Below are 14,805 nucleotides of genomic sequence, written 5' to 3' on the forward strand. Positions count from 1 at the left end.
AGAATATCAATATTTTATCAGTTATGCTTTAAGGAATTTTTTGAAATTTAAAATAAAATTTAATAGTGTAATTTTATTCAAAAAAAAATCTTGCAATTCATATTTTATTGCTCATTTACAGCTCACTTACATACACACTCATATGTATATTTAAACAAAATTTACAAAAATTTTGAGTATGTAGCATGGGTGGAGATATGGGGGGGGGAGTCAAAGGAGGAGTCGACTGATTTAATGTATATATGAGCTGACATAATCATCATCGCCCCCCCCCCAGCAACTTGACTTCCAAGTCAATCTCCGCCTATGGTATGTAGTGAAAAACAACTTCTGGCCATTTTGACTGGTGTCAGTCCTTCTGGGTATAGCGAAATGGCAGTCTTTCTAGTGTTAAGATGGCACTGAGCATAAGTATTATTTTACTGGATTTTTGTGCCATTCTGTTTCTTTCACACAATAAAGAATTCGTGAAATTAGAAAAAAGTAACATTTTAATGATAAAAACATCTGTCATTCTTGTTTCACTATTATTACTATAGACAATAATGTCATTCAATGGGATATACACAGCAACTCATAGAAAAATAAAAAACTATGAAGCATAGAATAAAATAAAAAATTACAAGTAAACATTAAACTTGAGAAAGTCCAATAGGGGTTATTAGAGAATTTTCTTTTAACCCCTTTACGGTCACAGATAACGTATCTTGTTCATCTGTTAATGGAAGAAATAAATTTGAGCTCTCTCCCTCCCTTCGGTGCTCTTCATTGGTAACCTTGTAAAAGGAAATTCTCTTTCTTTTCCTTCACCTCTGCATAATCTTTTTATCTCTTTTCCCTCCCTTTTGATGATTAAAAATAAATAAAAAATGACGGTATAACACATACATAGGGAGAGGGTATCTGAGAGAGAGAGGATAACAAAAAAAAAAAATTCTCATATTTTTTCTTCTATTTCCTATGAGTAAATAATGATACCACTTTTTTGCTTAAACTCTGCTAGTTCAACTGCATGGGTATCAAATTTGTTGTCAAAAGTTTGCACATAAAGGGATTGAAGAATAAATAACCCTATGCCATGGAAAGAAAAAATATTGAAAATTCATCTATTTCCTATTTCATTAAAATGACAGAGCCCTAGATTGTCCCCCCCCCCCCAGGTTAAGGTCAGGAAGAAAGGCGGCCATTTAACATAAGAATTTAAAAAAATAATAATAAAATTATTCCTTCCGCTCACACAGAAAAAAGAAAAATCATCTCTTCGAACTTCTTATCAGCCTTTCTTCCTGACCTTAACCTGGGAGTGTCGTTTCATTGAGCTCTTTGTGCAGGGAATTAAATTTTCACAAACTTGGCTTTTTCTCACATCAAAACTTATCCAAACAACTGAAAATTTCACACACTGGATCCGAATTTTCCAAGGATTATTTTTGTGAAGTCGAAAAAATTCAAAAACAACAGGATTATATATTAATTTCCAAATTTTTGTAAAAGACATACAGTGTGAATAACAAAGAGTGTGTGTCCACTCTACACAAACGATCAGTGGTTCAGATTTTGGGCATTTTAGGATATTGGACAGAATGATAACACAAGAGGGAAGAAACCAGACAACCACAAGATTCATCTCAGCCTTCCACAATAAAATAAAGACAAGCCCAATAATTACTCACAACACAATCATATCTACATTTGACGATTTCACTTATTAGACATGACTATTCTGGGTTGAAAATATGTCAGGCTTATTTGTCAAAGGGGGGAAAGTGTCTCACGACTTTTCCCATCTTGACATATGACCCTGCCTTCCTTATTTCACGCACTGTGGCATGAGGCGCTGAAGTAGAGGCATTAGTAGCCTCTCTTAACTTCAGGAAATGGCCCCCGGATGTGACGGTTTAGAGCGAGATAGATGGCCTTTTCTCAGCTCGAGATATCAAGGAAACGGTTATTTTCTGGATATTATGTCGAGGTGAACTCGGAAAGAAAAGTCATCACGTCTCCACTGGGATCGAACCCAGGCCCTCTTGCATACCGATCAAGCATGCTACCATCTACACAAGTTTCTGAAAAATTTGCAATAATTAATACATAATACATATTTCAATGAACTTGAATTCATTGAACATTGAACTTCATTTCAACTTGAATAATACATATTTCAATGTATGTAGAAGAGCCTTTTCTTTTTTTCCCACTTTAGAAAACACTCAATATGTAACATCTTCATGTGTTATCAAATGTGATTCTTGTAAAAGGATTCTTGTTTTGACCTTAGCGTGAAATTTCTTTTCAATCTTTTATTATTAGACCTGTCCAGGTAGCATTATTCTGTTTGTGTTTCAGCAAGTATTGGTGAAGTAAAAAATTCATCAAGTGGTCACATTTCTACTAGCTTTCAGATAAGTTTCAGTGATTTGCATTAACACATAGCTGCCAAGTCTCCCAGATTTTCCGGGATGCTCCCGTATTTCTGTTCGATCTCCCGGACTCCCAAAAAATTATTTTATCTCCTGAATTGTCTGTGATTGTAAAAAAAAACCTTATATTTAGGGGAAAAATTCCCCAACAATTTACCCGAAAAAAACAAAAACTGCTGCTTCATAAGCGTTGCGCAAATTGTCGCCATTTCGTCAAACCACTAAAAAATGTTACATTTTTGGAGAGAAAACATAAAATTCATCAATCCGTCCTTTCAAAATCCAAAATTGGCTCGACGCGTGCATCTTTTTTATCCATGTCCCATTTCGGGCCCGATGGAGATTTGATTTTTGAGAGAGAATTTAACCAACTGAAGGACTTGAACCTACTGGTCGGCCATGATTGGCGATGGCTTGCAAAGGGAAAATATCCTTAAAATGGCCCTTTTACTAATGAAAAAAATCCCTGAAATGTTTTAAAAGATCCCTTTTACAGTTATTTTTGTATGGAATTTGGATCCGCGCGAAAAATATCCTGAATTCTCTTTCTCCAAAGTTGGCAGCTACGTTACCACTACATTTTTGGCCAAACTAGTATTTTTATTTCATTAGTCGGTCAGTAAGGATGATTTCAATCAGAGATGAACCTAATAATATCTATATTAGAAAAAATTTGTCATGATTCAACAAAATATTTGCTGTGCATGTAAAGAAAGTATGGTCTCCAAAACCTTACAGCATACTCCAGTCCAGGATGAACTAAGCCTCGAAAAGCGGAAGAATGACTACAGGAGAACGCGAAGAGACCTTTCTGAAAATGAAACTGAGCATTTGCTTTTTTGACCACCACTGAACAATGTTCAGAAAACCTAAGCCTCTTTTCAATGAGAATTCCCAAATCAGTGACTCTAGTTGCATCCGTGATAGTGACACCATTTAACTCATAAGAGAAACATGGGTTTTTCAAACCAAAATGTGCGACCATGCACTTGTCAATGCTAAATGTCATGCTCCATTCATTTGCCCATGCTCTATTCCTTTTTAAGTTGGTCTGGAGTAACTTCCCATTGCTTTGATTTCTGACTACCCCCCCCCCCCCATTAGCTTCATGTCATCTGCTAATTTGCTAGCAATCCCATCGATACCCCTGATCGAGTTTATTGATAAAAAAGTATGGAGCCAAGGACACTTCCTTGAAGAACTCCACTTGTGATGCCTGTACAATCAGAGAATTTCCCATTCACCATAACTCATTGTGACCTATCTCTTAACCACGGATCTATCCAATTTTGCAAGTTGGTCCCAAGCTCATGTAAACGCCTCAAGAGTTTACCATGTTGGACCCGATCGAATGCCTTCTGGAAATCAAGACAAACATCATCTACATTTTTGCCCTTATCTAAAGCCTTAGTCACATGATCATAGACGCAAAGGAGGTTAGTTACACATGACTTCTCCTTCCTGAACCCATGCTTGTGGTGTCCTTATAAGAAATGACTAAAAGAACTAAACTGATAAGAACATACAACGCCAGCTAGTGTTGTGTAAGGGGAACTAGGGAGTTCCACCTCGGACATCAAGTAGACAAGATGTCTAAATGTTCTGCTCTTTCCTCTTTATAAATTCTTCCTATCTATATGTATGTAATCTATCTAAGTCTAACGTAATAATAAATACTCATCAAAATAAATACCCATGTGTTATCCACTCGGCTAACAAAGTGTTAAAGAAACACATCAATGCTGATTATCTGACAATACATTATTCTTGTCTATCCACTTCACCAATTGCCTTTTGATGATAATTTACAAAATTTTTGTTTCGGATTTCCAAAATTCATCAAACTTACTGGACAATAATTGGACACAGCTTCTCTATCACCTTTTTTAAATATCGGAACAACATTAGCAAGCCTCCAATCCCTTGGGACGATACCCTTAGCAACACTACTCTTGTAAATCTGTGCGACTGGCCCCAACAATTCATTAGCACATTCCTTGAGGACCCTGGGATGGATAGATATCTGGTCCTGGTGCACTACTTGCACATAAATTTTTTAGAAGATTTTAGGACCTCCACATCTGCCACTTGGATACAGGGGTCATGGGGGAACATTGCCCCCAACGCCAAAAGAGGAGCCGACTGATCTAATGCATATGCATATATATGAACTGACATCATCCTGCCCCCCCCAGATTTTCAAGTCTGTCGCCACCTATGTTTGAATATTGTTGAGTATTTTATCACCCCACGCAACACTCATACATTGAATAACATTTTCTCCATTAAAAACCGACGGGAAAAAGTCATTGAAAGTACGACACATGCCTGCATTACTCTCTACTCTAGACCCTCCTATTGAGATTGGGCCAACTGTTCCCTTACATCCATTATTGATGTATCTAAAAAATGATTTTGGGTCATAGCCAATGCTATCTGCCAATTTAGATTCAACTTCCTTTTTATTATCCCTTATCGCTTTCTTCAACACTTTTATTTTATCAGTAAACAATGACATCACCTCGTCCACTTTTATACTCTCTGAATGTTCTTTTCTTTGAAAGATAAAGGTTACACACACTATCTGTGAACCATAAGGGTGCAATGTACAAATAACTGAAAATATGTTGGGAGATTTTTTTTCATATTGATGATAGTTAGATGGTATAATGTTCCAGTATTTTTAGGAAAAGTTGTGAAATTTCAGCAATTTAAACAATCTGGTTCATTTCCAAAATCGAGTGAGAAGATCGAAACTGTCAAAATGACTGGCATGGTCTTTCTAGTGTTAACACAATATTAGAAATGAGAAATAAGAAAAAATGATTTTTATTTGCCATTTCTCAAGTGCAGAAGATGTTTCATGCTTGTACAGAGATAGTTTAATCTTATGTTATAAGCTAACTGGAATGCTGCTGGATATTAAAAAAAGGGTTTTATTAATTCAATAAACCAACCACAAGGAACCATGATGGTAGATGTAGTATATCTGATTTTAAATATTTAGGTTCAATTGTTTTATACAAATGTGCAGGAACTGACGATCAATTCATTTTGCAGCACACAGCATCATGAGTTATTGACTAAGTAGTGCTCTATTCAGGGAGGGGGGTCTCTCCCCCAGGTTGGAGGTACTATCAAATCTGGTTTCCCAGCATGGTCCAACCCACACAGATAAAGGGCTAATATCCCAGAAGGAACAAAGCCTGGGACTTGTCTGGTATGACAGTCAAACCTGGTTAAGGAATCATTTTTGGGAGAACAAAATTATGACCCTGTAAGCAGTGACTAGCAAAAGCGAGTAAACCATCAACTTGCAACTCTCTCACTGCTCATATCCTCCATTGGTGCTTATGTGTGTAGAAAATCAATTTTTTGCAATTTATGAGAGTCTAGCCTTGATAATAGATTGTTATTTAATATTTATTTTAACTGACCCTGCCATCCAAAATCCTGAAATATAAAATCTAAATATGATGTTTGCTGAACCATTTTTGTTTTAGTTTTGACATTAAAAAATTAATTAATTTTTTTTTTCTAATCATTTTTTTTTACTTAATTAGTTATTGAAACTTAAAATGTAGGAAAGTTTTTTGCATTCATTTTTGGAGAATTCTTTCTCCAGCCATTCCCTCAACAATTTATGAGCACAATTGGTGCACTTCAAGGACGTAGTGGGGGGGGGGGGGACTTGGGGGTCTGGTTCCCCCCCCCCCGAACGAAATTCCTGGCTACGCCCCTGGTGCACTTCATAGGCAGAGATAGACTTGGAAGTCTGGGGTGGGGGGCACGATGATGATGTAAATTCATATATATACATTAGATCAGTCGACTCCACCTTCAATGTCAAAGTCCCATATAATTTATTATGCAACTGCCACTTGTTATACACAGTGGTTAATTAGACTGGTATCTTTAGAGAAAATTCTAAATGGCTTTTTTTTCATCTTTCTTGCTGAGATGTAATGTCTGCCAAATGACCTAGACTGCCAGAGTAGGAATAGGCCAGGATGGAAAATATGAATGATTACGAATGGATGAGCGTGCTGCTCAGTGTGAGGACTTCTTGTGGTGGCAATGTGTTGTGTACTCATCTTGTGGTGGCAATGTGTTGTGTACTCATCTTGTGGTGGCAATGTGTTGTGTACTCATCTTGTGGTGGCAATGTGTTGTGTACTCATCTTGTTTTGCAAAACTAGTTGTTCATACTGGACCGATACTACAGAGATACAATCTGCGATATCAACATGGATTGGCTAAAAAAATTCTGAAATTTAGGTTTTTAATGTGTGTCGATGTTAGGGTTGTATCATTTATTGTATCAGTCCAGTGTATACCTAGCCTTAGTAAAAATTCAAACAAAGATTGAAAGGAGGTATTGAATTTGCACAAGCTCTTAACATTTTGTACATAAATACCAGAAGATAGCCACTGGAGTTATCTCTTTATTGAGATCTCTTTCTGCCAAACTTATGTGACTGTCTAGAAAGATCCTTCAGTTTTGTTGATCTGAGTTACAGAGATTTTTATTTCAAGCCACAGTAGGTTTGACTAAAGGAAAGAAAAGTACACAGGAAATAAAACTAATGAAGGTATTTTTTAACAGCTGTGTGTCTGATGAATTTAGGAAAGAGGAAATTCAAATGCCCTTGTGGGGAATCAAACCCACATCTTCTTACTTTGCCAGATGAGTGCACTAGACTACAAAGACAACAAATATCGCAATCTTTCCTTAGAGCTTGTGTGCACTGAACGGGACTGTACATGGACAGTGAGAACTAATTCAGGTTAAAGAGCTTTGACCAAGGAAAGATTGAGATATTCATTGCCTTTGAATTCTAGTGTGCTCACTCAGCAAATGAGAGGACATGGGTTCTCAATTTTCCGCAAGGATATTTGAATTTTTTCATTCCTAAATTCATCTTTGCATCAACCAGCTGTTGAAAAAAACCTTTGTATGGATAGCCGAAAGTGACATCTTTGGAAAATAAAACCTGACCACTAATTCACATCAGCCTAGAAAGTTTAAATCCAGCAGTCACTGATTGCATGAAAAAATATTCTCCAAACACACAAAATCAGCTTTTTCTAAGGTTGGCATTATTCCAAGAATATTATAATTCAAATATGCAGCTAACAAATTAATTGCATGTGCTCAACAGAAATGACTTTTATGGTAGCCAAAATCTTTAGATACGTTGATTAGTTACAGAATGGATCCAAGTAAATTGCAACAGGTGATGTGCTTCTATGTTATGAATACATACCGGACTATCCCATCAATACTAAAAACATTATGATCAGTTATATATATTCCCAAAGTTCATTGCTAAATGCCATAAAGAAATTAAATTAATTGTAAAAAAATCTTTTACATTGAATTTAACATTTTCTTTCACTCATTATCCCTGGAAACTTATGATGGTCCCGTGTCTAGTTATCAAGACCGAGCTATGAAATTTTTACCTATTCTTTAGACATGCTAGAATGTTATTAGTCATTTAATAACTGTATAGCCTAATGGAATCTGTTTTTTTCTTTATAAAATACTTAGTTTATAAGTACATCTTAATGTAAAATTTATTCTTGAAATTGGTAATTTAATTTTCATCTCCATTTCTGAAATCTTTTCAAACTATGTAAATATGCTTTAGGAAAATTGATTCTTGACTCGCTGGGTATTGATGTTGAGGCATATTTTGCCAGCGAAATCGATGAAGATGCCATAATAGTCAGTAGAGAACATCATGGATCATCTATCATCAATATTGGAGATGTCAGAGCAATATCTGATAAGAAGGTACATGGGGATATGTCATAAAACTATAATATTTTGTTTTGTGCATATTCCAATTACTTTATATGCTGCACGATTTTTGCTGACATATCTGAGATCATTGGCAGCATAATTCAATTATTGTATTGAACTTCTGAAGCTAAAACAACGAACATTTAGTTCCATGGTTGAAAGTGTCACTTTGATTCTATAAAAAAAATTCTAATTTTTTTGATTCAATTATGACTTAATTCTTTGCAGCTTACTAACCCTTAATTGCTTAAGCATTTGGAGATTATACGTTTTCATATGCAGGAAGTGAAACAAGAGCAAAATTTTACCTTTTTTTTTCAACATTGGAAATAATGGGATATTGGAGCAGCTTACTTAGCTTACTTGTTAGCAGTGGGAGTAGTTTAAGGCAGGGTTCACACTGGTACGATACTGCAAGCAATGCAGCTGGATGCAGATTTGTTATAAAAAAAACTTGATGCGGATTGGTTAAAAACCTGAATTTCTAGTTGCATGCTGCATTGCTTACCATATCGTGCTAGTGGGAACCCTGCCTTAGGGTTAAATATGATCTTCTGATGGCTTTAAATGAATGAAATCAATACATGCATCTTTTGGTTTTACTCATCATTGTTCGTAATTTATATTTAATTTGGTAGTATTTTATTATCTATGTTTTCCTGGTACAGTTTGTTGCAAAGGTGTTTTTTTTTGTAAGATCATGGTTGTAAGAAACACTTTGTTGGGCAAATTGGGGAAAATTGAATTTATTCTATTTGTTGAGAATTATCTGATGTAAGATATACAGGGTGGTAACTATAGACCGCGCAACAATAACACACAATTTCTTGCAAAAAAACTAATGTGAAAAGTGTTTTTTCAGTTTTTTTCACTTGACCTATAATTAATGAGTTATAACTCTTTAAAAATTATGTCACTTCATAATTCTTCCAACTTCACTGAACGTACAACCAAACGTATAACTTGGCGTTTTTGAAGGTGGTGATAATGCATTAACCCTAACAGAAATCAAGGCAAAAACAAGTTTTTTCTCCTTTTGTGTGTGTGTGTGTGCATGCTTTTCAAATTTTGACGCAGTTTTTATTACATTTTTCTCAGATTGCAGTTTTTGACTTCATCCCCAAGATAAAAAAAATGACTGCCCCAAAAATTCTGAAATTTTGCAGAAATGTTTACTCATCACGTGTTAGTGAAATGAACCTCAGATTTAGAAACTAACTGTAGTATTTTTAAAAATTGTTGAATTTTCAGATTTTTGATGTTTATACATTTTTTCAAACCTTAAAAATTTATAAAATTCTACGAATGATCAGATATCAAAATTTGAGGTTCATTTTGCTAACATGTTTTATAAATAATCTCACAAAATCTCAGAATATGAAGAATTTTTTTTTCTTCTAATAGATAAACTCAAAAACTGCAATTTGAGAAAATTGGATTCGAAGTGTTTTTCTTGTTCAGGTTTACGTTATATTTCATCAACTTTTTTATTTCATTTTGAAAAACTAATTAACTCCCGATTGACATAAATTTTTGCATTTGATTTTCAATTGAATGAAATTTTTTTAAAGTCATATTTGAAAAATCAAGGTGCCTGGGGCAACCGCTTCCTTAAATAAAAACGTTCCAGAATGAAAATTAATTTTGAAGTGTTATGTCAAAATCTTTCTTGTAAAGAAAGTGAAGAAAATTTATTAACATTTCAGCGTGATAAAAATTGATTGCAGTCACAAGGAAATGAAAAATCTTTGTTGCAGCAACATGTATAAATAAGTATGAAATGTGACTCGATGAATAATCAAAATAAAAAATCTGAAACCACTAATTATATTGAATTTGCTGATTAATAAAATAACTAGTTTGATTAAAAGTTTCTGATGGAATCATTATTATTTTACTCATAGGCGGAGATAGACTTGAAAATCTGGGGAGCACAATCATTATTGCTGGGGGCACGATGATGATGTCTCAATTCATATATACATTAGATCAGTCGACTCCATCCTTGATGCTGGGGCGGAGGGGGGGGGGAGCGATCCCCCCATATCTCCACCCATGATTTTACTGTTTTCACCAGTTGTAACATTACCATTTAGGCCCCCCCCAGAAATGGTCCTTTTCTAGTCATTTTTATATTTTTATTACCTTTTACATTGATTCTGGGATCGATCAGCGGGACATGATCTCGCCAATCGACCTCCATGTTTACGATCTTTTGTGCTGCCAGCTGCAGAGTACCATAGTTCTACAATCCGCAAGTTCTCAGCCGCTGTGGTGGTCGAGTGGTTATAGTGCGGACTCGTGATGCGAGGATCCGGGTTCGAACCCCACAGTGGTGGTCGGCTGAAGTTGGTTTTCTGTGGTTCCCAACTTCAAGGCGCAAATGCGAGCCGATCTCCCGTTAAAAAGTCTCGCCACAGAGAGCAACAGTCCTACAACGGTAAATCATTCAACCATAACACTTCACTCATAGTTAGAAAAACTGGGGGCAGATGACAGCACTACACATAACAAGCATTACACAGAAACAAAACTTTACGTCAGGTTGCACTACACGTACACGCACATTCCCGCATGTACCGATTCGTTGGGGGGTTCCGGGGGGGGGGGGTGCATTTGGGGTGTAGCAGTAGTAGGTAGGGCCTCCAAAAAATGGCTCGGGGATCCATGATGTTCTTAAGTCAGCCACCTCGTTGGGCAATTTGCCTGTTGTGGCGTCGTATTTGTATTTGTATATAATATTATTTTAAGTTCATGTGAATATGCAAATTTATTTGTCAAAGTGTGTTAGTGCCGCCGAATCTCGATACGGATTGGTTCCAGTAATAATGTGAGATGGGGAATTTTCTCTTCTATGTCGGTAGTGTGCAGTGAACAGACACGTTGGTCCTTGAACGTCTATCGTTACATTTCTTTTCACCCCGCCTTGCTCCGGAAGCCATTAGTCAATAATTTAGCTGGATGCCTCGGCCCCATTTGATCCGTTGATCGTTTCATTTTATTTGTGATGTTTACATGCCGCCTCGTTCTGGAAGTCATTAGTTAATAATTTAGCTGAGTGCCTCGGCGCCGTTCTATTCATTGATTGTTCTCTTCATCTTCTAGTCAAAAATCGCTCAGCTTCTGTTGAAGTCTCTATGAGATGTGGGTTCTAGTCTGTGATGGGATATTTGTCGGGTTCGTCTCTTCAGAAGCGTGATGCTGTTGCTATGGAGCTTCCCTTTCTCCAGGAGATCTTGCAGATCAATCAAGAAGGGAACTGTTCGCGTTCTTGTGACAGTGACATCCCGAAGGGTGTAATCGATGGACTGATCGGGTGAGAACGTTCTGAATCTGTGATATATTATAGCTAAAACTCTAAAGGAAATTTACCGATGCATGTTGTGCAGGCTTAAAATGTTTTGTTGTAAAATCTAAAGATTAACGCTGAAATAAAAGTCTCAAGTAAATGAAATAGTTGCCATATCATTATTGTCATCTGTCTGACAAAATTAATTTGGGAAAGATAAAATTGGAATCTGGGAAGTAACGATATACGTTACACAGTCAACTTCATCAAGGTACCATTTTTACATATTTCATTGAAGTTTTTTACATGTGACAGCTTTGATGAAATTTTAAAATGACTCAAAAAGTATTTGCCCTGTTTTATTGATCAACATGTAATCTGATTAAAACAACTGTGTAAAAAAGTGATTGCACCATAAAAACTATGCACTGTATGCACCTTCTTTTCAAAAAATTGACTTGACAGTGAAGGAGAACAAACTACCACACACATTCTGGCAAAAAGTGTTGATTTAGTAAAATAACTTTTCCAGTAGATCTTATTTGGCTAACGCTTTACAAATCTGGTGATAAATTTGCTAATATGGTGAAGCTAATGTAACACAATAGCAAGGTTAACATCACTCTACACGAATAGGAGAAAAGCACCACTCATAAAAGAGAATAACTATAATCTTGGCTTCTAATGGGATTGAATATCTCAGTTCATTTTGAAAAGGCCTGCAACCCTCTGCTAAGCAAGAATTTTACTTTTATCGATCGGTTGTTTGGCGCTTAACTGACTCTTACAATAGTTCCCAAAAATAATGAACATATAATATGCAATTAATCATACAAATAATAACATAAGATCCAATCACAATACATTTTTATTCCCAATAAACATTTGTCTTGAATCCATACTACAACAATAATAGATCATAAAACACAAAATAAATTTTTCTGAAAAAAAAAGGAAAAAAATTTTCAAAAATATAATCATTCCTACTATCAATTGAAAAATATGTGATCATATGGCCATAATGTGAATTCTGTGTTTGTATTTACATATATAGGCTATATATGTATGTTTTCTTTGTTCAGCTATAAAGGAAAAAAAATGAAAAAACTAAAAATATAAATACAACTTTATATAAAATATTTAACCAATTAGTACATTAACAAGGCTGTTGCAAAATCCAATTAACTCTTGAATCTAATTTATATTGACCCACTGGAAGGACTTGTAGTCCCTTGGGGTCACAGTGTCTGTGTCATTGTAATGTCATTTTTTTTGTGGGTTTTTTTTCGGTTTTGATTGTATGTTTTATGTGTTGTGTTCAGTCCAATAGAAAAAAAAGTTTTTCCTTTCACATTCTACGAACTATCTAAAGCTTCCTGTGGATGAAAGGATTGGAGATAAGTTTGGCAGGCGACGGAAATACAAGATGAAAGCTGCTTGCGGATGAATGCTCCGGAGATGTGTCTGACAGGCGATGTAAATATTAGTTGAACACAAGTGAGCCATTTTGAACTTCTTTGACGTGTGATCCTCAAAACGTTACGGTCTGGTAGTTGAAGCAACCAAGGTCGCCAGGAAAAACCAGATGACACTGGAGACCAAGAAAAAACTAAAGAGCAAAGATTTCAAGTGCAAAAAATTCAACACATATCAGTCTCAACAAAAAACAGACATAGGCAGGGAAGAAATTGGAGAAAACATCTGTCAACCTTTGTCACTATATTTTCCGGTTTGGAACCCTTTCATTTTTGGATTAGCATTTTGGAAATGAATGCCTGGACTTTAGAGATAACTATCACTCATAATTACATAATGGAGAAGTTTAAGGTAGAATCATTTTTAGTCTTTCAATGAATCTTGTAGAATCATTTTTGCCTCCTCCATTACGCAAGCGTGACTTTGCGCTGCCTCGACTAAGATCAACAAAGGCAAAGGTCTGTGACCTTGTTTGGCGAGTGAAAAACGATGAGAGACACCGGAAATGAGCTCCTGACCTAATTAAAGGGGAAGGACCTGTGGAGACGGACTTGGCTATTGGAAGCGCAAAACACATCCTAACTTCTATCCACTCAGGGTACCAAAGGAATCAAAAAAAAAAAAATTTCTCCTCTCTAGACTCCTCCCACGACAGGCGGTCAAAGTTCTTGATTAAAATCAAAAATTTCATATCGTACATTTTTAAAATTAACATCTTAATTCAGGAAATAAAACAAGCTTTCCAAGAACACACGACATCATATGTAATTATTCTTGTCTCATGACATGCCAAAAAAATTTGAACCTAGACCGAGGAAAATTTTAAAAAAAAAGTCAAATTATCACTCTTTCAATGACATCGAGACCAATTCCAACCATATGACATTATTTCAATATTTCTCACCCTCACAGCATTTTAACAACAACGAATTTTTCTTAAGTGTTGTAAACAGTACAGTGAGAATGACTCAGAATATTCTAAAAAAAAAGATATTTATGGGTAACGAAGGACTAAAAAAACAAAAAAATCTTCCCTTTTTCTTCCTGCAAAAGTATGGTGGAACTAAGACCTCTGAATATGGCGATCGTCTTCCTCCTTTCTCTGGGTCACTAGCTTACTCTCTCGCACAAAGGAAAGAATATATTTTCAAAAGAACTCATTTTCTCTCACTCAAATTAATTTGAAATTATTTAAAATTTTACAGGAAGAATAAAAAAAAATGTAAGGAATTTGTTGTTCAGCTCGAGAGATTGCTCTGACATTTGAATCATTTAATATTCCGAATTTCCCAACAAACACATACAATGTGACGCACAAAGAGTGTGTGTCCTTCTTTACTCAAGCAACGATTTAAAATGCTCCAATTTCTCTTTGGAACTGTTACAGATATAGAAAAAGAAATATGGATAAAATCACTGGATTCAATCCAGCCTACAACAATCATATGAAGATTTAAAAATAATAATAATTTATCTGTGGTACAGATAACACATACAAATATAGACAACTTACTAGTCTGGATTATAATACTTATTCACATGAAATACAGTTTTGAATACACTTTTCAATGGAGGGAAAGTGTCCCTTGACTTTCCTCCATGACAGAAGTCATGCTAATTATTTTGATGATGAAACAGGAGTTTTTATCTAATATAGTCATTAATCAAAATTAAATTTTATGATAATGTGCTTGAAAAACAAAAGTTTGGTATAGGTGGTCCTTGTTGGAGAACAAAAGCAATTCTTTCTCTATTTTTAACTGTCCTTGATAAAAATAATTTTAATTAAAAATAAAGATTAAATTGAATTA

At 35.4% G+C, this 14,805-nt stretch overlaps 1 protein-coding gene across 4 annotated transcripts in view; it reads left to right on the top strand.

Moving 5' to 3' along the window:
- LOC149080246 (DNA (cytosine-5)-methyltransferase 3A-like) overlaps positions 1-14,805 on the top strand; it is a 187,917-nt gene that overhangs the window by 134,162 nt on the left and 38,950 nt on the right. For 3 of the 4 annotated variants that reach the window (XM_089239331.1, XM_089239332.1, XM_089239333.1), the window contains one exon: positions 8,075-8,220. The exons of the other annotated variant lie outside the window; for it this stretch is intronic. In XM_089239331.1, the coding sequence (XP_089095457.1) occupies positions 8,075-8,220 (146 nt within the window). The remainder of the gene's footprint in view (positions 1-8,074; positions 8,221-14,805) is intronic. 4 annotated transcript variants of the gene reach the window in all.

Source organism: Pholcus phalangioides, unplaced genomic scaffold (genome assembly GCF_987345545.1).
Source record: "Pholcus phalangioides strain wild (caught in Gottingen) unplaced genomic scaffold, Ppha-v1.0 ptg000011l_1, whole genome shotgun sequence".
NCBI classification, from domain to species: Eukaryota; Metazoa; Arthropoda; class Arachnida; order Araneae; family Pholcidae; genus Pholcus; species Pholcus phalangioides.